This window comes from Eptatretus burgeri, chromosome 10 (genome assembly GCF_056783735.1).
Source record: "Eptatretus burgeri isolate ZD-2024b chromosome 10, Ebu_testis_v1, whole genome shotgun sequence".
NCBI lineage: Eukaryota > Metazoa > Chordata > Myxini > Myxiniformes > Myxinidae > Eptatretus > Eptatretus burgeri.
The window spans coordinates 45,988,555-46,010,509 of NC_140970.1; the positions used below are offsets into that span (position 1 = coordinate 45,988,555).

The 21,955-nt window shown below is 44.8% G+C and overlaps 1 protein-coding gene across 6 annotated transcripts in view; it reads right to left on the reverse strand.

Annotated features, from left to right (window-relative positions):
- The window catches only part of FANCD2 (FA complementation group D2), a 273,881-nt gene that overhangs the window by 8,856 nt on the left and 243,070 nt on the right, over positions 1-21,955 (reverse strand). For 4 of the 6 annotated variants that reach the window (XM_085898102.1, XM_085898101.1, XM_085898105.1 and 1 more), the window contains 3 exons: positions 21,300-21,374; positions 15,494-15,640; positions 12,652-12,744 (listed from right to left, as the gene is read on the reverse strand). In XM_085898102.1, the coding sequence (XP_085754228.1) occupies positions 12,652-12,744; positions 15,494-15,640; positions 21,300-21,374 (315 nt within the window). Of the gene's footprint in view, positions 1-12,651; positions 12,745-15,493; positions 15,641-16,239; positions 16,416-21,299; positions 21,375-21,955 lie in introns of those variants that run through there. The other 2 variants (XR_015062404.1, XM_085898104.1) reach the window with 2 other exon arrangements.

Consider the following 21,955-nt stretch of genomic DNA (forward strand, 5'->3'; position numbering starts at 1 on the left):
CACCGCAACGTCCGCTTGCAAGCATGTCCCACTAGTATGTGTACTATACATTACATTTATAATGGAACAGTAAACCCATAAATATCGCGGGTTTGACTATCACAGGTTTTGACCAATGTACCAATTTCGTTAGCGCAGGGTTTAATTTCGACCAATTGTAGTTTTTGAGCTGAGCTGTAATGGTTATCTCGCATCACGAGCTTTTTTTTGTTTCTACCATTAATAATGGAATGGTGGAAAGGTGCCGAAGTGTAAAACGATAGACAAATGTGATTCTTTTAATTTTATTTATTCGCTGGGATATGAAGCTGAAGAATGAATTATAAAAGAAAAACATCAACAGATGACAAAGGAAAACAATTTAAGAGATTTATAGCGGAGGAAGAGTAGGGCTGAGGGGACAAGTTTAATCACTTCTGAATGTTTAATCTGCTTCAACCCAGCAGCAGGTCAGGTCAGGTATGGGAGCATGCGCCAGATCAGCGCGTCGCTGCGTCCACTTTCCGCCGGTACTCCAGGGGCCTCCGTCTGGCCATCCCCCAGGCAGATGCCAGGCCCATCACCATCTCCTTGAGATGCCGATCAACCTGCTGCAACCACTAGGCACGTGGTCGGCCCATTGGCCTCCTCCACTCACGAGACTCCCTCGCTGAGAGAGCCTGGTGAGCAGGATCAGCGTCAGGAAAACGAGCCACATGTCCATACAACCGCAGCTGACGCTCACGGACTATGCAGGTAACAAATCTCATTTGAGTCTCTCGCAGCAACCGCTCGTTGGACACAAAGTCCGACCAGCGCTAGCCAAGGATTCTCCGAAGAGACCTGGTACCAAAGGAATGAAGTCTCCGTCTCAGATACTTGCTCAGAGTCCAAGTCTCACATCCATAGAGCAAGACTGGAAGCACCAAGGACCTGAAGACACGGACTTTCGTCCTCCCGCACAGGTACCGGCAGCGCCGCACCCCATTATCCAGTGAATCCATGACTCCCCAGGCTCGACCCAGACGTCTATTGACCTCTGACTCACAGCCAGCATAGACATGAATATCACTGCCAAGGTAAGTGAATCTCTCCACGACCTCAACATCCTCACCACAAACAGGCACAGACAGGACAGCAGCATACAAGATGTTATTGAAAGCCTGGATCTGTTTTGACCCAGGAAACCCATAATCCCAGCGGCTCCGACTCCTCATTCAGCACCTCGAGGGCCCCCAAAAGGATATCTAAAGTGTCCGCAAAGATGACTGCATCATCTGCGAAATCAAGGTCAGAGATCTTGACATTCCCAAACGATGCACCGCAGCTTGATCTCTCTGACATCCTCCCGAGAATCCAGTTCATACAAGTGCTGAAAAGTGTGGGGACCAGTACACACCCCTGATGAACTCCAGTAACAACTGGAAATAAGTCAGAGATGGTACCACCACATCTCATAGCACTCTCAGTACCAGAGTAGAGTTCAGACATCAGATCAATCCGTTTTGGTGGAACCCCACGAAGACCAAGAATCCTGCAGAGGACATCCCGATTCACTGACTCAAACGCTTTACAGAGATCAACATAAGCTGCAAGCAGCCCCTGCCAAAACTCTGGTCTGCGTTCGGTGAGGACCCAAAGAGCAAGGGTACGGTCAATTGTTGACCTCTTTGGTGTAAAGCCTGACTGCTCTAGATGCTTGTGCTCAAGCAGATGGTGGTGAACCCTATCAAGAATTATCTGAGCAAAGACCTTTCCCGGCACTGAGAGCAACGTCACCCCTCGGAAATTGTTGCAGTCTTGGCGATCACCCTTCCCTTTCCAGAGAGGGACAACAAGGCCCCTCTTCCAGTCAGTTGGGATGATGCGTGTGTTCCAGACAGAGCACAGAACTGCATGCAACGACACGAGTGCAGCATTTCCACCAGCCTTGAGAAGTTCAGCATGGATGCCACAGATCCCTGGAGCTTTACCCCCATTTCATCCGGGTCACCGCAGCCTGTGTTTCCACAAGCGAAGGTGGACCACAGTTGATTGGAGGGTCAGCAACAGTTATTGTAACACCCCTGACGTCCAACCCGACAGTTGGTGGATCAGCCTGGTACAACCGCTCAAAGTAACCAGCCCAGCGGGCCTTCACTTCAGACTCCTCTGTCAAGAGCCTACCACCCTCTGCTCTAACTGCAGTACACCGAGGGATGATGGGCTTGGATGAACGCAATGCGCAAATTCCCCTGTAAGCAGGAGAATCACTTGACCCCACGTGATGCTCTACCCCCTCATAGATTCCTCGCACATTGGCCTCCTTGTCCACCCTTAGCGCACGTACAGTTTTATGCCTCAGCTCCCTGAACAGCTCAGCTCTGCCATTCAGCCTGGCTCTGCGACTCTGGTCAATGGTATCCACTGTCCCTTGAGAGACAAAATTCTTCTTTGCCCTTCGGTGAGTTCCAAGACATTCACTGGCAACATGAAGGACGGTGGTCTTGAAGGCACTCCACAACTCTTCAGGAACTTCCAAAGCTCCCAGACCCACCAAATCTCCACTCAGCTTGTTCGCAAACTCCTCAACTACCCTCTCATCCTTGAGCTTGCCAACATCCAGCCTAGGCTGGGATGGTACCATTCTCCAGGATTTAAGACGCAACTTAAGAGTTGTTACAACAAGCCTGTGGTCAGCATTGAGGAACTGAGCACTCTGGCAGACCCTGCAGTTCTGGATCATCCTCCAACAACCATCAACGAGGACATGGTCAATCTCCTTTGCCACACCGCCAGCATTGGAATACCAAGTCAAGCGATGAGATTGTGGGCGCTGAAACCATGAACTTCTTGCAAAGTCAAGGAACTTAGTGCTATTCAGGTTCACAGTTCCTGACCCATGGGGTCCAACACACGTCTCATAACCATTCCTATCAGTTCCACTCGATGCATTGAAATCCCTTAAGACTGGAAGTGCATCTCGTCTGGGGCACTGATCAACCAGACTCGAGCGTGGCGTAGAATGCATCCTTCACGGTGAGGTCACTCGCCTCAGTCGGAGCATAAACAGAGACCAGAGAAATGACACCGAAGGAGTGACGAATCCTTAATCTCATAATACGCTCATTGACCGGTGTTACCTCAATTATCATTGGAGTCAGCTTATTGGACACAGCTTCAGCAACTCCTTGGGAATGGTAACCATCAGAGCAACCAGACCAATAGTAGGTGTAACCACCCGCCATGATCTCGCCACAATCCGGTCTCCGAACCTCAGAGAGGGCTGCAATACCGATGTCCAAACGCTTGAGCTTGTATGATAACAGAGACAGGTGATCATCCTCTCTTAGGGATAGGACATTCCAGGCACCCACCCGAAGGGACCGCCTCAGGTTAACCCAAGGAGACCGCCGTCTGGTGGACGACACCTCAGCACCACTCCGACACACTCTCCCGCAATGTGACCCAGAATGTTATCCAGTGGTTTCCCTCTTGTCATCAAAGATTGGGGGTCCCAAAGGCTTTGCCCCAATCCCGTCATCCGGTGAGCTGCCCTGCGAAGGGAAGCTGCACAGGAGGTACTCCCACGGAGTGGGTTTTCAGATTTCTTTGCGTTTTTGTGTTTTTCGGAATGGAGGGTTTTACGGTGACTGGAGTGCAAATCCTGCCACCAACCTCCTAATAAGAAGTAACCCAACTGCAGGAGGACGTCCGCAGACACAGTTGGGCACTAGATATGGATGGCCGTTGGCTCACAAGGAGTTCCTCCGCTCTTTGACTTCATCATAAACCGATTTATATTAATATTACATGTTTATTTCAATTGTGATTTGTATATTTTTGGCTGCTGCCAACCTTCCTCTTTATTTTCTCGAAGCCTGGGAACCTAACCCCCATATTACCATAAGAGATTGGTTTTAACTATAGCGGTTTTGAATATCGTGGCATTTTCCAAGAACGTACCCCCCGATATTTATGGGTTTACTGTGCAAGATTGGGGAGATTGGGAAAATACATTTTAAAAAGAAAAAGGCACATGCAACCAAAAAAAGTCACCAATCTGCACATCCAACGAAGAAAGTACTCAGCATATGTAGTTATAAACAAGACAAGCAAGGGCAGATCCGGTCTCAGGCTATACGGCTCGAGATCAGATATAATATTATTGTGGTTCTGCAAAGCCGGCACTCCCCCAAGGCAACGTGTCAGTTAAAAGCTCGATGTGGTAAATTTAAACACTCGTAAATGCATGGAAATTAACGATTAAAATTGATGGTTGCACGTTATAAGTTAGTGGTGCATGGATCGGTGCGGAAATGACTCAACGCGGGAATCGGAGTTGGACATTGCATGTAATGGTGAACTTCCTCATTTGAGTTTGTATCTGTTTGTTTGAAATACAAGTTTCAAAACGTTACGCTGTTGATGTGGTTATTGTAACGCCCCCAGAAGTCACAGACACCTGCTGACAAAGATCCTATTTGAGTGGTAGCTGACCTGTTCGTTCGTCCAGACTCATGAATCTCAAAGCTTGGTTGTAGTCGTTCGAGGACATGCTGAATCCAGCACCATGAACCACATATGCACACAATAGGGAAGGAAACCCGAAGGTGTGCACATATCTACCACCTCCGACACAATGGCACCCAACATATCGAGGTTCCGAGACGGTTCGTTCATGAATATTTGTTCAGTTACCCCTTCCATTATGACTTGTGGGTACTTGGGACAAGATGTGTTGTGTTGGGCTTTTAGTTCAGTCTTTAATATCATTTGCTCTTATTTCTCAAATTTTACTGCACACATGACCTCTCTTTTATGCATGTATGCACGCCACAGACCGAACGGTTACGTCTACAGAGAGCCTCATTAGCATACGCGTGCCATTTCCCCCTTCAAACTGCACGCCATTCACCAACCGACTTTTCACCTCAAACCCTCACCATATTCACCACGACGCGACAACCTTCGTTCAAATCACCACAATGCCTCCTAAAAATCCCCACAGTAACCTATGCTCGACCTCCTCACCACAAATGCCTTCTCACTACCAATGCTTTAACCGCTCCCAACACTTCAACGTCCTTACCACGAACACCATAGCACTTGCCCCCAGCTCACTACAGCCGCTACGAAGCGCAGCAAACACAGTTAGTTCCCTGGACGGTCATCACAGTGTTTTGTGAAGCCGGGGAACGGAGGATATTATGAGTCAGAACACATTGGTGTGTAGTTCAAAGCGCAAGGATGTGCTGGGGTCCATTCAATGTCATCTGGGCAGCCCTGGCGTTCCACTCGGGAGCGACCCTAGTTTGAGGCCCAGCGCACGTTCATAGCCGGAGAGCGATCCCAAAAACCCGCGCCCCATGTAAATCCCGGAGATCTGTTGCGTGGCCAAGTTTGGGAGCAAATGAGGCCATTTCCGGCTCTGGAATCTGGCAGGGCAGGGCTACTTCTCAGGGTAGCGTCTGTGCAGCAATAGGGGCGCTCGGATATGCCTCCTACAGGGCATGCTGATCCACTTTTTGGCTCCTCCTTCACCGAGGCTCTATAAAATAGCTGCAGAGGTTGCCGAGTCAGTCACCGAACCTGAGCCGAGCGAACAGTCACCGAATCATTGCCAAGGAGTTGCCGGGTCATCACCGGGTCATCGGCACTCGGCTTCCGCTGCATTCCGCAGCCAATCCTCATTACCATTCACATTTACAGATTTTCTCACATGTCACATTAAGCTATCCTTTCACACGTTCTGTCTCTCCCATCTACTGTCTCATCTGCTGTAGATGCAAATTAGGAATTACAGGCATGCACTCCTTCACTCTTGCTCTTCCGCCTTACATTTGCAACTCACTTGCACCTCCCACTCACACACTATAGACACCCCCAGTTTTCTTCCTTCCTCCCCCCTCCTAAGCGATTGGGAAGAGTAGGTCCGTCGGCCATGCCAGGTATGAAAAGAGGTCGAAAACGCTTCAATTGCCTCTCATCTTTCTTGTTCTCAAATTTCCTCGGGTGTGTGTCTGATGGTGCTTGTATTGTTTGCACAAGATAAGAATGTGCAGGTTCTTTATATCGATTTAGCTCTACCCTGTGTCTTCTCTGTTGTAAATAATTGCATTTTTTCCACGCTCCATGAATCCTTGCTTTCTCTGCTATACATATTGATGAATAAAACATTTTATTATTGCTACTCATACTTTTCCTTGCCTTCATAAATAAATGGCTTATGCTAAAAATGTACCCAGCTCGTTCTGCCTTTTCCTTCATTGGTCCAGCACGGTCCGCAATTTAGTTTAGCCGGGAAGTTCTGCCCCACTAATTTGCTCTTGTTCGCCAGCACATACTCAATGTATCACTCGGCAGTAATCCAGGTGTGAGGGCACGAGAACCCCCTTGGTTTGGCCATCCACAGGTAAGGTATCATGTGAGGTAGTCTAACCCTACTAGGACTGGCAGTGCCAATCGGCGTGCGTGGTTGCTGACCAACCCGCCGGTGCACGGATTTATCTGTGCCCAGCGGCCTCAGGACTGGGCGTTCAGGAGGGACCCGAGTGCTTCCCCTTGTGGCGAGCCTCGAACCCCGGGTCTGTAACAATATATAGTCTCTCCATCTCCACCTCTCTCTCTCTCCACCTCCCTCCACATCTCTCTCTCCCTTGTTTCACTTCAGTGGATTGATGACCATCACTGGAATTTTAAACAACAAGCTTAGTGGACATTCCTAAAGTGGAGAACTGACTGAACCTATTGAAGTTACTAATGGTCTGAGGCAGGGCTGTATCCATACACAGAACCTATTTGTACGAGTCTTCACCTTCGTCCTCTGACATGCCCACAAGAACTCACTACAGACTGGCATCAGCCTCTGCTATTAGTTGAATGGAAACCTTTTAATTAGCTTGAGGACTAAACATTCGTGGGAAGCCAAGAGAAACCAATTTGTTTAAATACATTATGCTGCATTCGTGAAATCAAATACAGAACATATATAAGCCTCTGTGGACAGTTCGCTGCGTGAATATAATGGAGTCTTACTTTCAGCAAGTCCAAAAGTGAAGCCTTCCTTCAACAATGTGATAACTGAAGACAATCAGCAAAAATGAGCAGTTAAAATTTACATATTTGAATGGTATTGTGTCATAGGAGGCATCACTTGATTAAGAAATAAAAAGAAGACTGTTACTCGGGACAGCTGCTTTCTATTCACTGTTCTGATGCTTGAACTGCAGAGAAAATTGCACTAATAACAAGACAGAGCATTTAACAATGCAGAGTCTCACCAGAGCATACAGCTTACAAGTAGATCTGAGAAACAATGCAGACTCGTTTACTGACAAAGCATTTTTGTAATGGATTTTCCTGTAACTCGTCTACTCTTCGTGAAGGACACAGTGGGATATTCAACGTCCACCAACTAATGGTAGCTGATGTGATGCTCCATATGTAAGGCCTAAGTCACATTTGCCACGGCGGCCGTGGGGTCTCCAAAATCTATGGCCACGAGCAATTATACGGCGGTCGTAGTATTTCCACGGTCACACAATGTAGCTGTCACATATGTTTTATTTTCGGGGAGCCGCACGGCGTATTTAGAAATTGTGGAGACCGAAACGTAGTGGTGCCGTACGGTCTTTGAATTGATGTCGCACGGTGACCTTAAGGGGGCCCTGCGGTGGCCATAGAATTTTCAAGGCAGATGCAAGGTAGCCTCAAGGTGCCCGCACGGCGACCGCAGGGGGGCCCTTAGGCGAACGTGCGGCCAGACGGACGGTAACGAGTGGGTTTGTATACTAGTATAGTTATTTTTTTCCTGAAATAAAATATAACAGTTCGGAATATACCAGTACGTGGTGCCCCCAGAATCCGAATTGAATTCGTTCCAGGAGGCTGTTCGGATTGCAAAAACTTTGATTCCCAAACTATTTTCCCAATAAGAAATAATGGAGTGAATTAATCCGTTCCTGGACCCCAAGAATACCCACTTTCAACTGAAATTCTCCATGTTTAAGGTAAAATAAGATGAGTAAATGACCTTCGGTGGCGGTGTATTGTATGTAAACGGGTACAATCACCAATCCAAAGGTTCACACAGGCTCGAGCTCCGGCCTGGGTTCCGATCGCTTGCGCACTCTGCGAGCGCTGCCCCCAGGGCAGCTCATCAAACATGATGCCCCCAGATCCACAATCACTTTCATCAAACGCATCGGGCTGAGGTAATCATGGATATTCCAAATTCCAACCGTTTTTTCTGTGAAATTAAATCCTTGCCCGACGGTCCGTCACACCACTTGATCGGATTGCTTTTTGGTTATTAATGAAAACACAAGATGAGTTAAAAAAAAAAAAAACAAACAACACAAATCAAGGTGAAAACACGAGGTAAAGTATCGATCGACACACGAGAGATGCTTTCACGAGGACTTCCACCGACGCACTCAATGAACAAAGCGCGAAGATGTGGCTCGAACAGGTGGGGGAGACACGTGAACAAACATGAACACCACGTTGTGTTCGGTTTTTTAAAATTTATTCGGTTTTTAGGGCAAAATTCATTTTTCATTGATAAGAGACTACGGCAGCCGCACGAATAACGCAAGCCCACCGTACGCCCTACGTACGGTCGACGTGGAACACAACTACGTCACAACTATGGCATGTCGAATTGCTACGGCCAACGTAGAAATGAAAAAAGTTATAACTCCGCGTTATAATTCCACGGCGACCCCTACGGCCTGTAAAAGATAGCCAAACGGCGTAGGGCCACCCTGAGGCCACTGCAGAAACTCTGCGGCCGCCGCACGTTTCTGTCAATTCAGAGGGCGTACGGCCGCCGTATCCTCGCCGGAGAGAAAATGTGACTTAGGCCTAAAGGACGGTGAACACATCATTGTATCACCATGCATGTGAAACACCAGGGTACCAGTTTACAGCTGGGTCAAAATTTTAATCCAGACAATACAGTACAGAGGCTCGTGTGCTTACCTCGACTATCCTGCCATCGTACTCACGAACACATTACAATACTCTCTTCCACCCTTTTGGGAATGACCAAGGCTCAAAACACTAATAGCAATATTATCACGAAAAGAGAAAGCAGTCCTTGTACATTGGACGTTTTTCAATCTGGACAAAATTACGAAATAAATAGGCTGATATGGGAATCAAAAAGCACAATAGATTGTAGATTCAAGGAAAGTTGCATTGGATGAGGTCATTACCTCTGCCACCGAAATTGGGCAGAGGTTATGTTTTCACCCCTGTCTATTTGTCTGTGAGCAGGATATCTCAAAAATTTTGGACGGATTTAAACGAAATGTGGTAGGTGGGTTGGGTGTGTGACAAGGACAAATTCATTAGATTTTGGTGAAGATCCGGATCTGGATACGATTTTTTTAAAAAAATTCTGAGTGATTCTTCACCATTGAAAGATGGCACCAAAATGATATAGTATCGAGCATGATATTTTAAAAAGTTGCAGATGGATTATGACAAAACTTAGTGGATGAGCTGAGTAAGTGACAAGATCGAGCTGATTCGATTTTGGTTCAGGTCCGGATGCTAATCCGACCTATCAGTGGGATACAAAACTTAACTGTTCAGCCTGGTGGAGGCATGTACTCTACCAAGTGCCGTTCAAATTTAGTCTGCCACCGTGCTTTTGTTACACCACCACGTCTTTCGTCATTACATGATTTAACAAATAAAATGGGAGTTAAGCAAAAATGAAAGCTCACATCGATTTGAAACAAGTGTTAAATCGAGAGAGAACATAGTGGATAAAAAAAACATAACCCCGTGGGGGACTGACGGTAATTTTGAATCCCAGAATCCTAAAATGAGGGATTCTGGGAGGGAGGCTGTGGGGCCCTTTGTAGAGGAGATACGGCCATGTGAAGCACAACTTGAGGTGAGGGCATGGTCGCGATGCCGTGTGGCCACTTTGGTCTGGATTCTGTTGTCAGTTTCTGAGAAGATTTTTGAATGAAATACTAACTGTTGGGGCAAGACCACCCTTTCATCTCCTCTATAGGTGGCACATCCGGATGGGGAGCACAACCCCATGAGGCCTTGCTGTTCTGATGCATCATACCAAATTTGGTCCATATCGGTCTGGTGAATTGTGAAGAGAAGTTGTTTTAGTCAAATGTTAACGGATGTACGTACTGTATGTACGGACGGTCGGCCGGACACCGAGATCGACTCTGAGCTTATTTCAGAGAAATAACCTAAAAATGGTTTCACCACTTTAAATTGTGTGCAGACAAAGAATGGGTTCTTCTGAGGTTTGTAACAATTGTGCATCTCTCCGATTCACACATTTAGAAGCCCAGGGAAACAGCGAATATAGTTGTTAGTCATTAAAAAGTGAAAGTGGGTTATTTAGGCAGCAGTTTGATCCACAGTGAAGATTTTAACTTTGTCAAAGAATGCATCTTAAAATGCCTCAAAGAGGACATGACACACACCAAGAACTTTGAGTTGGCTGCGGCACTTGGACCAAGCCATGAAACTCTCCTTCTACCAGTGTGCATCCCCTCGAATGTAAAAAAAAAAAGCATAAGCCAAGCACGTGATACCATCTCAAACAATTCAAGGAATTTGAGGCCAGTAGACTCTTAAAGACAGATCCAAGCTTTACTTTTGACTTTCACGATATCGAGAAGTGAGAGTTGGTCAATGATCCATTAGGGGAAGTATGAGTGCGTCACAATGGTCGGACAGGCTTGCACATCATTCACAAAGGGAAACCAACAGGACCAGCAGTACACATATGAGATATTGACACTTTGATGCACCACTTTGCTGGTGCTCTAAGATCATAACTTTTTGCTCTGATGCATAGAAATACTAGACCCCACAGAGCCAGATTGCTTATGCTAACAGGAGATACACATATGTATAGAGATAGAACTGTTAGTTAAACTGACCTAAACTCTGTTGAGCATGCTTGGGAAATGATGCAGGTTGCCTGATAAGTCAAATGCAGCTTTGCTTCCTTGCAAGAGGCAAGAGTTCGGTGCTGACCTCGTCCAAAAATGGAAATGACTGGACCAGTATTTCCTAATATTACTTACCACGTTCAGCATTCACATCACTGCCTGGTGTGGACATGCTCCTTACTCTGTCCAGAGAACCCAGCAGGATGAACAATTAATTAGTGTACAAATTCGAGCATGTTTTCAACATTTTGGTGAATTGCTTCCCAAATAAAGTGCAGGGCTTCGAAATTATGCTTAATTTTAATGAGGGTTATTACTCACGTTCTGGCTGCTGCCTTTGTCAAAAGTATTTGAATCAATTGTCAGGTTATGTTTGGCCTTGCTACTGGACAAAAAAAAACATACCTTTACAAAAGTTACTGCAGTATTATTTCCATCCACATGATTACATATTTTACTGAGTGCTCCATGATGCAGCGCCCCCATTTATGACAGTTTAATTTAATACCATTTTGTCGGCAATCAAACGCAAACGCAGAAATCTCAAAGGCAAGTGCCCTACCAATGATGGGGAGTAATGTGTTACTGTAATCAGATGACTAACTCAGAAACTGTAATCCATGTTGATGGACCAGCAATGACCCGGTGCGAGCCTTTGCTTGGCTGTGAAAGCCAATCACAAAGGTAGTAAAAATAAATAAATAAGTCATAATAAAAAAAGCTGCCAGAGCTTTCGTTCTTCCCGATTCGTTCCATCAGAGAATTCTTAACAGCCCACTACCATTTTGTTGGGTTGGGTTGGGGCACGACTATGCCGCTGATGCTTTTCCCCATACCAGTACACTGGTACTCATTTCGCCAACATCAGAAGGATAACAGCCTGAGTCAACCCCACCTGGTGTTAATTCAGCAGCCAACGGGGCTCAAACTCAGGGCCCTAAGATCCCAAGCCAGCCACCCTAACCACTAAGCCAACACCAGGCTAATCCTAAATTAAGCAGATACCATTTATGCTAAACTTCACATCAAACCAGAACAGGATGTGCAGTACATACCTAATTTACACTAAATGCAAATAATACAGCTGCAAGTAATGGTTACATGACAACGTCTTCAATGCAAAATATTTAGCAGGGCAACCTATCTCAAAAGCTGTCTATTATGATGTGAAAGTTTTGCGATTTAATTGTGCCTCGGAACATAAGCCTTTATTATTAAACAAAAAACATTTAACTGCAGGATTTCAGATCATTCACCCAGATAATGGAATACCTATTTAGCGCGAATGTGCAACGCGGGTTTATAAAGACTTTTTGAAGTTGGCCCATCTCTGCCTAAATAAACCACGGACCACGAGGCTTTATGACAGTAAACAGCAAACCAGGAAAACGGCGAGCTTGTGTTGTACCAAATGGTAATATATTAAACTTAACTTCCACAGGAAAATAATTGCCGGCACCTTCCCCACCAGGCGTGAGGCCATTAAAAAACGATGAACAGTCCAATAATGATTACCCACCTCTCTTATTACACATGCAAGTATTAGTCAGACGCTGGGGTTGAGTGGCGTGCAGTGGATGTGATTAATATTGTGTCGAGATACAAACCCTCTAGCCTTGGGTTATTCAAGGAAAAACCCTTTCAGACAAGCTAACCGGGTGGCCTGAATACATCACGATTACTATCTCCAACTTGGAAGCAAGGGGGCCAATCTACAGGCATCAATCACAGCTGGAAATGCCCGCCATACCTCTCGAATATCGTCGTCCAACAGCTGAAAAGGCTCTTCTGATGCTCCCTCTGTGTTCTCCGCCATGGCAACCTGAGAACTGATCTCCTCGCCCTGTTCCAAAGACACAAACGTGGCTTTTATGCTCAAATAACATGACAGCGTAAGCTACATTGAGCTGAGTCTTCTTGGCATTAGGAATACATGTAATTTGTGATAATGTTGACGCCTTTTAAAAAAAACATGACGAAGAGCACAGGTTTCACATGCAGAGAGGCTGCTGGAAGCTGTGCAATGATGGATGAGGGATGGAGGCATACAAACTGCTCGATGAATCAGTGCGCAGTCATGAGGCCAACCAACCAACACACAAGAAAAAGAAAAAAGGAGAAAAGTACTCAGGAGTACAGTTCCACCGACAGCACAAGCCTGATTTCATTCTGTTCATCGCAGCAACGTCCTCTCTGCTGGAGAGAGGAATCTTCTTATTTAAATGCAAACGACAAAAGTATGTGTATGCTCATTGCAAACGACAAAGAAAGCACACCCTATTTCCGGGTCAAGAGCAAGTAAATCTTCGATTGGAGGGGAAGCATCTGGAATATGTGATGCAATCTTGTTGCAAGCACTGGGTCTGGCAGTTGCACGAAGCATGGCCAAGGCCATAATGGAACACATTTACGACTGGAACATAGATCTCGCACGGGTCGTTTTTGTGCAAAAGGCTGATCTGTCAAGGGGAAATGCTTGCAAACGAGAAAAAAAACAGTACCAGCCAGTTTACAGCATCAAAACCAAACACTTAGTCTGATCCAAGATTCCACGGTCACCGAGATCTACAGCTGGGAAATCTGTGAGGCAAAGCGGAGCGCCGTTACAGCCCATCACCGAAAAGCTGCATGGCACCGACTTCATCCGATAATCGCGCCTCGGCTGCAAGCGAGCTATTCATTCTGAGGCACTGCTCGCACGTCACGTGCTCGGTGCGGGAAACCAGCACTGTGATACTCCATCATGAATGTGGCTGGAATCAAAATGCGTCAATTTGACAGAGACTGCTGTTTTTGTTCGCCATTTTCTCCCTCCTCCTCCTCCTCCTCCTCTTCCTCATCATCCTCCACCCACCTCTTTCTCCCCCTCCTTCCCAAACCCCTCTCACACTGTGAAAATTGACAGCACCTGGAGTAAACGAGTGACAATCAAAGCATGGCACAATGGCATTTATGCTGACGTCGAAAGAGCAAACAGAGCAGTGGATTTTTGAATCTGCACACAATCAGAGAAACATTACCGGTATTGATCACAATTACAAGCAAGAACGTGTTCTAAATCCTGACTGCGGATAAACACAAACCACAAAGGGGACATAACTGTATCATGCGCTCAAACCATTTTCGTTTAGATGTTTAATAAATATGGATCAATGAGTTTGGGTCTGTGAGTCCAGCACATTTATCAGAAAAAAAAAATTGTTTACATTCACACCACAAGGAATGGTTCTCCTCCCACAACTGCACCAACATCAACAATCATTTATTTTGTCCACATTTTCTTTGTTGGATTTTTTGGGGGGAGACAAGCACACAATTAAAAGTTTTCTTTTGAAAAAAAAATGATATAAAAGCAGACTAAAACTTCCTTTACAAACACACACAAATGTTGATCTCAAAGATGCAATTGGACTGTGTCAGTACGGTATGAATGGCATCAAGCGAGTGTTATTGGATTGAGAAGATTGGAGTGCTGCATGGATACACAACAGTCTTTTGTGGGCACAAGGTTCCCCGAGCATTGAAGGTTTGCTCAGCTCAAGGCCGGCATGCTGGGTTGGGCATTATCAAATAGCCCAGGCTTGGAGTTTAAGAACACGCCAATGGATTTTGTATGGTGTGTGGTCTTCGTTCCGCAGGGAGGAGACAGCCAAGGCATGTTTATAAGCCTGAAGAAACCAACCCCAGGGCGTAGGCCGTTTGCTAGCTGTGCAGTGTCTTTCGTCACTAAGCTGCTGCTATAACTCAGAGCAAGCATTGTTGCAGCTTTAGCTGTAACTTCAACCCCAACTTGAGCCAGTATATTGCCCTCAAATAGCAACTGACTTGCCTGTAAAAAATTTCACCTGGGCAGTAGAATTCAATGACATATAAACCGCAATGTTTCGGATTCAAGTGATCACTCATCCTCGTGGCATTTTGTTCAGATGTCCACGTAAGGGTTGATAACTTTAAGACAACGCAGCTGTTATACCCACAGATTGTTTTTTTTTAATTATAAAGTCACAAATGACACAGTTACAGAAAGTATAATCTATGATACGTTGAAAAAACAAAAAATAAAATAAAATAAAAACACACGACAATGATATCTATCAGAGCAGGCTATATCCCATCCCTTCCCATTCCCTCCTCCTACCTTTTCCACCATGACCAATCCCTAAGGCACGAGCAGAATAATGCATTCTTACTGCCACGTGCCATTTTAAGCAAAAGCCTTAGGAGATATATATATATATATATATATATATATATATATATATATATATATATATATATATATATATATATATATATATATATATATATATATATATATATATATAAAAAAACTTTTAGGGAAGCGATTTACACTGCAGACAAGAACATCTCCAAGGTCGAAGGAAACTCGCTGCATTATTTTTCCCTCGATGTTGTGAAATTTAAAGAGAAAGCATCCACTAACTTTTGTTGCAGTCAAGAAAGATGCTTGGCAACATTGCCGCAAGCCACCATCCACCCAAGCTCTCGGAAAGCAACCATAAAAGAGACTGGAGGACGACACACGTACAAGCAGCATGACATATGGTACTGGTACTTGGAACATCGAGTACCTGTAAGTCACGGTTCTTGAGGTTCCCAAGCCAAAATGCCTCAGGGCAGTGATTGAGGGCAAGGGACGCCTTCACCCGATACAGCAATGCCTCCATGCTGCGCTTCAGCTGTGGCACGTGCTGCGTCAGGCCTGTGTCCTGTCGAACCTGCCAGTCACACCCAGCAGTCACAGTGATGACAGGAGACTCAAGATATATGAATTCTCACACCTGCAGAATGCTCTGACAAATAATCTATACCCAATGGAATAGCAGCATCACAAAAATGTTGCAGGGCTCTGCCGGTTTCACGGTAATACGACTTGCTTATCCCCATCGGAAAATGGCCTTCCGTTACCACCTCACTGGGAATAGCGCAGGAATCCATGATCGATTGCACACAATCACACATATCGACAAAAATCTCCAAGGTCCAAATCGTAATATCACCCGAACAGTTTTGCAACCAATTATTTAAGGCTGTGTAATGTCCTTCCACTCAAACTTCTTGGTGATCTCGATTCACCGAACCAACAGCTTTTTCGGACCAAAGCAAATGCTCATTTTTGAGCACCGAGAGTCACAATAAAGTGCAACACTGGAATATGACCCATTAGTTTTCGTGAAGGTTATTTATCTTCCCTCTCCAATAAAACAATATATTGCTGCCAGTTTAAACTGACGACGAAAACGGTTGTTAATAAATACATTTCACCGCAAAAAATTCCATTTATGACTGATCATTTGCAAGGGAAATGGATATTTACCTCCACCACCAAAGGTTTGTCTGTGAGCAGGATATCTCAAAAAGTTATCGAGGGATTCAGATGAAATTTGGTGGTCAGGTTGGGTGTGTGACGAGCTCGAAGTGATTCTATTTTGGTGAAGATCCGGATTCTTCATGGGTGTAGGTGCTCCCATTTAGAAAGTTTCATGAAAATCGCTGAAGCAGTTGCAGAGAAAACAAGAAAAAGAGCAATCAGAGATTGCAGACCCTCACCAGCACTTGTTCAGTGTGGTGTTAGTGTAGTTTTGTGTGGTGCATTTTGTGTACTGGTGTGTTACATAATTAACTTCAAGGGCACTCGGTGGAGCACATACCTCCGCCCCGCATTGCTTCATCCACGATAACATATGGGGCCCGATACATTTTTGAAATAGCATGCTATATATCATTTGTGGCCCGATCTCTCAATGGTGAAGAATAACGATGAAAATTAAAATACTCTCAAATCCAGAAGCAGATCTTCACCAAAATGAAATCTGTTCATCCATATCACACACACACACACACACACCGGCCCTGCAAGTTTCATCTAAATCCCTCCATAACCTTTTGAGACATCCTGCTCACAGACAAACAGACAAACTGAGACAACCAGACAGATAGAAAGAAAGAGAAACAGGGGTGAAAACATAAGCTCCATCCACCTTTGGTAGAGAGGTAATAAGTACAAGAAGACATTGGCATTTATCAATCAAGAGCCTCGCCCGAGGTGATCGCTTTCCGTGCCACATTAAACTTGATCTGCATCACAGATTCGTACACGCACGCATACACACATATATGACACAAGCATATAGACATGCACACATATACACATATACACAATCACACATGCGCGCACGCACATACGCATGCACGCGCGCACACACACCCTGTCCAATCCCTTTAGGAATGGGTGAGGAAAATTACAATTACAAGCGTAATAGTGTGACGGTTTTGGAAATGTACCAGGGGAGAGCATACATGTACACGTAGGAGTCCCGAGAATGAGTTATTTCGTTAGTTTATGTAGTAGGTAGATCTTTGCCCCTTGTCTAAGAGTTCGGGGGTACATGTGTTGAAGTCAGTTTGTGTATCCCCCATGTGATGTCCCCCAGCCCCCCACTACTTTCTGCCTTTCTACTCAATCCACCATCGGTCCATTCCAACAAACCCCCCTCTGACTTTCTCAATCCACCAATAATCCCCTTCACTACACCTCAATTCAATAACCCCTTTCATCCTGTTGGTCTTTCTTTTAACCCCGCAGGTTTATTCTCGTCCTTTGGTGCATTTGTCTTCCTCACCACTCAAATCCACTCATTCTTTTATTATTTGAAGCCAACCACCCGTCCCTCACCATAAGAAATTAATCCTCCAGACCAGCACCAAATTGTTTTTCCTCCATTCTTCCTTCCATGCACTTCCACATTCATCATGCTGGACAAAGCTTCTCAAGAATGAAATAAAGTACGCTTTTCCCATATGCAGTAAAGTACAACACACCTTGCATGCACGACACAGTGCGCACTGGAGAGTGGAATGTTTGCGCGCACAGGGAGGAGATGGGGGTGCTCTCCGCCTCTTTTGCGGATGAGGGGTGGTGATGAGGGCTGCATTAAAGGCTCCCTCAGGGACAGCGGAATTTTCCATGGGGTGCATCGTGGACCCACCCCCGGTTGGATACGCACCAATAGGAGAATCTCGCACGAGACGAGATTCGCAAAGCCATGGCGAGAGGGCAGTAAGAGCCTGGAGTGCAGATGGAACAGCAGTCGCCTCAAAGCTTGTCCTGTGAGCAGAATAAAAATCCCAGAACGCGGCGTGGTTCGTGGTGGAGAGAATGACGTGAAGCTTCAGCAGCTTGAGAGGACAAAAAGCAACAGAGACAGCGTTCGTGGTGCAGCTGCTTGTCCCATGTGCACCAGGGCGGCAGTCTTTCCTGTGAACTTTACTCTGGAGGAAACGGAGCTGCTTGCCGTTGGCATATCGAGGATGCCAGAGAGGATTTGCCTACTTGTTCTGGACGCCTCAAAAATGCAGCTGCACATCACATCATCACACCGCCTCGTCACTCCACCGCCAACCTCCCCCCCGCCCCCCACCCCACCCATGTATATTTCGACCGGCACAGCCCTGTTGGGTTGTGTGAGGTGAGAGAAGGAGTTGACCCCACAATATGTTCTGCTTCTTTCTCCTCAGTTCTTCCTGTCTCTTCTTCCCAGATTGAATGATGGTCATGTGTTATTTGTCCACGTAAGTCTGTCTAAGGGGAACACATGTGAGGGTGAAGTCTACGCTTCCGTGCATTTTGCCTGCAAATACGTGTTCAATTATTGCTTGCTTGTGTTTGTGCAAACAAATAGATGTTGGTTGTTCTTTCATCTCTGTCTCGGTTGTCTTTTCTTTCATTGGTCCCACAAAGTGTACAAGCATAGTTCGACAGGAAGCTGTACCTCATTAATTGGCTCTGGGGTTAGCCCGTACGTAAACAGGTAAATAGACAAAGTATGTCTGGAGGGTAGGAGGGTGACCCCAATTGACGTCGCCAATCCATGGGAAAGGTAACGCGTTCATAAAGAGTGAGAACTCTGCCAGGCTTGGTGGAGTCAATCGGCGCCCGTAGTCGTTTCACAACCCGATGGGCCACGGACTTATCTGTGGCACATCGGCCGACAGGGCCAGGCGTTCAGGAGGAATCCGAGTGCTTCCTCTCCTGGTAATCTCCAAACCCCGAGTCCGAAACAATAGAATACATGTACTGTATTACAATGACAGTAGACAATGGACAAACACATTTGGCATTTGAGCCTGGGTTCCTCCTGTCCTGAGTGAGAGGTTCCGATGGGAATATCAAACAGCCAAACCCAAACTCAAAGCAACAGGTAAGAAACACAGTTTTGCATCATTTAAAATAAAAATACCGAACGTCATTAATCCACCAATTAATTCGCAACAGTTTTTATTATATATTTATACAAAATCAAAGCTCATGGTTTTCCTAGACCTTTGCAAAAGGTTGCCATTTCCATCAAAGCCAATGGCAAATGACGGGCATTCAAGGATTAAAATAAGAGGGTAAATTAAATGCACAAGAAGTACATTGGCTCTGCGGCATTCCCTTCGTCGTGTTCTGCCAAACTTTGAGCTCATCCCATTTCAATTAGCTTTTGCACACCAATCAACACCAATAAACACATGCCCACGCCAAACGTAATTTTCATCAGCCTTTCAAGTCTTACGGATAAACGTCATGAAAAGGTTGACATTTTACCCGTTTGAAGGAGTAATTCTGACTTCAAACCACAATAATGTTCCACTGTTGCAGCTAAAAGGGCAAGTAATGTCAATTGAAAGCACTCAATGCCAGCTGTGTGATGTGTTTTGGAATACTAAAAACGATCTGTAAAAGAGAATAATTTATATCTTCTTTGTGTTTGGAATTGGTCGTCAAGTGATGGTTTGTAAACCCAGCCGACCATCGATCAATGATCCACCATTTCAGTTTTGTATTTTTCCATCAACGTGCAATCGAGAAAAATTGGGGCGTTATTTTTTTCTTCCTTACAGGGTCTAATGCTCGTGGAGGATGTGCAATACAAATCACACACGCATGGAGACAAATACACGAGACAACACCGGAGTTGACCAGAAAAACAACCGCTGATCTTGTGGAAAGTGACAACTTTGGGTACCAGAAAAGGCATCTTGTGGCAACACATTTCTCTCCTCTAAGTGGAGCATTTTAAGGGAGAAATCATTACCCCTCCCCTACTCCCCCCCTCATGGGATTTGTCCATACTCTATTCTCCAAAAGTTGTGTGTCAAGCAATAAGCAGCACATATCATTTCTAAAATGCTTGGTATGACTGGAGCCAAGGTCGAAATCGGACTGCTGACCTCCCAGACTCAGAGCAGACATTCTAAGGATCTATGCCATTGAGTCTGATATAATTATTCCGATTTTTCTCATTTGTCATCTTGTGACACCATTACTGTGCAGAAAATGCAGTGTGTTGCTGTCATCGGTCAATATTAGCCAATTAGTTAGTGCATTAGATAATCTACAATTCTAGTCATTGCTGATCGAATAAATACCCAGAAAGCCAATGAACAAGCGAAACATGGTTTCAACATGTCACATGAATAAACTTTTTCAAACAGAGTTGCATTCATCTCATCAATCACAGACTTATGATCAATTCCTGAGATGAAAGAAAAATAAGGAATCCATTATCGATGAAAACGATCAATTGGAACAGTCTTGCATCTTTGACTTGACCTGAAATGACTCATGGATCAAAAGATCCAAAGATCCATCAAGGATTTATCTCAAATTTGGTTTCATTGGTCTACGATGATTGCTTTATTACAGTTTTTGTGAATTTCCAGTCCAAGAAAATGAAAACTTTAGGCACTATAAAAGCCCAAAGAGGTTTCCACAAATAAACAGATTGCGGGTCGATTTTGGAGAACAAATAAGACGCAATATAAAGATATGATGGAAGAAAATAAAATATTCTTCATTATTATAACAGGGGTGGCTATAAAAATAAATAAATAAATAAATATTCCTGATGGAACAGTGTTTTCCCATTTCACATCAGTTTAAATTTTGACACCCCTGTGGCTGGTTGAAGTGAAATATAAAAAATTAAATTTATAACAAACTCAACATCAGATACCACTTGTGTACTGAAGCAAATAAATAAATAAAAATCAGAGCTAAAAAGGTAAATACTCAATTTCTTGTATATATCAGTGGTGACAAGCAAGTAGCCTGACATTAAAAGTAAATGGCTGATGAATTACATTTTTTATTTCTCCACATGAGCTTTTTGCCTCTATTTTAAACTGCTTTTTACCTTTTTGTAAATGACAGAAAACTGCACAAAGTAACACGGTGCACATTAAAAGGTAATTTCATTCACTCAAGTGCGCAGCAATACACAGCAATCAAGTCAGTGCAAGCTGAAAACCACCGACGGCAAGACTGACGTATTATGAGCACGTGTCATGTGGAGAGGGCTGGCTTTGTGCGGTACATGCAGAATGACTCACCTTGGAATGACCACACATGTGGTGGAGTTGCCTCGTACTTTGCTGCAGGCTTTTCAGCAGGTTGTGTACCTCGTTCTGCCAGAGAGAGCACGCGTGCAAATGAATAAGTGAAGAGCTAGTTTGCAAACCAAAATCAAAATGCACTCCAAGCAACTTGGAAAAGAGAATGTCAGGTAATCACACATTTTGCATTCCAGACATTGAATTATTGAGTGGCTTAACCAAGGAGGGTGCATGCAATCTAAGCCAGAACATGCTGTTCGGAACAACAATGGCCCACACTCTGGCAGACACAGGCCTTGTGATGGTTTTTGTGAACCAACATAAAATTAAGTTTGGTTATTATTTTTTTGCTGAAATCCCAAGTAACAGCATTTCTACTTCTGGTGTAAATGTCTTCAACAAGATATAATATTAGATGCTTGTACATGCACCACAAAATATATACTGATAACATAATCTGTCAAAGTCAAAAAGACCTCTCCTCCCCCACTCCCCCAAACACCCAGAAAAGAAGTGTTTTGCACCAGCAAAACTCAGCACAGATGTTAGTCCTTTGAAATGTCATTTACATCCATTGTCACACATTCTTGCCAGCGGCATGTGGCTTCCGAAATCATCAGGGTAGAAGTACTTGAAAAGGGAAAATATTTTGA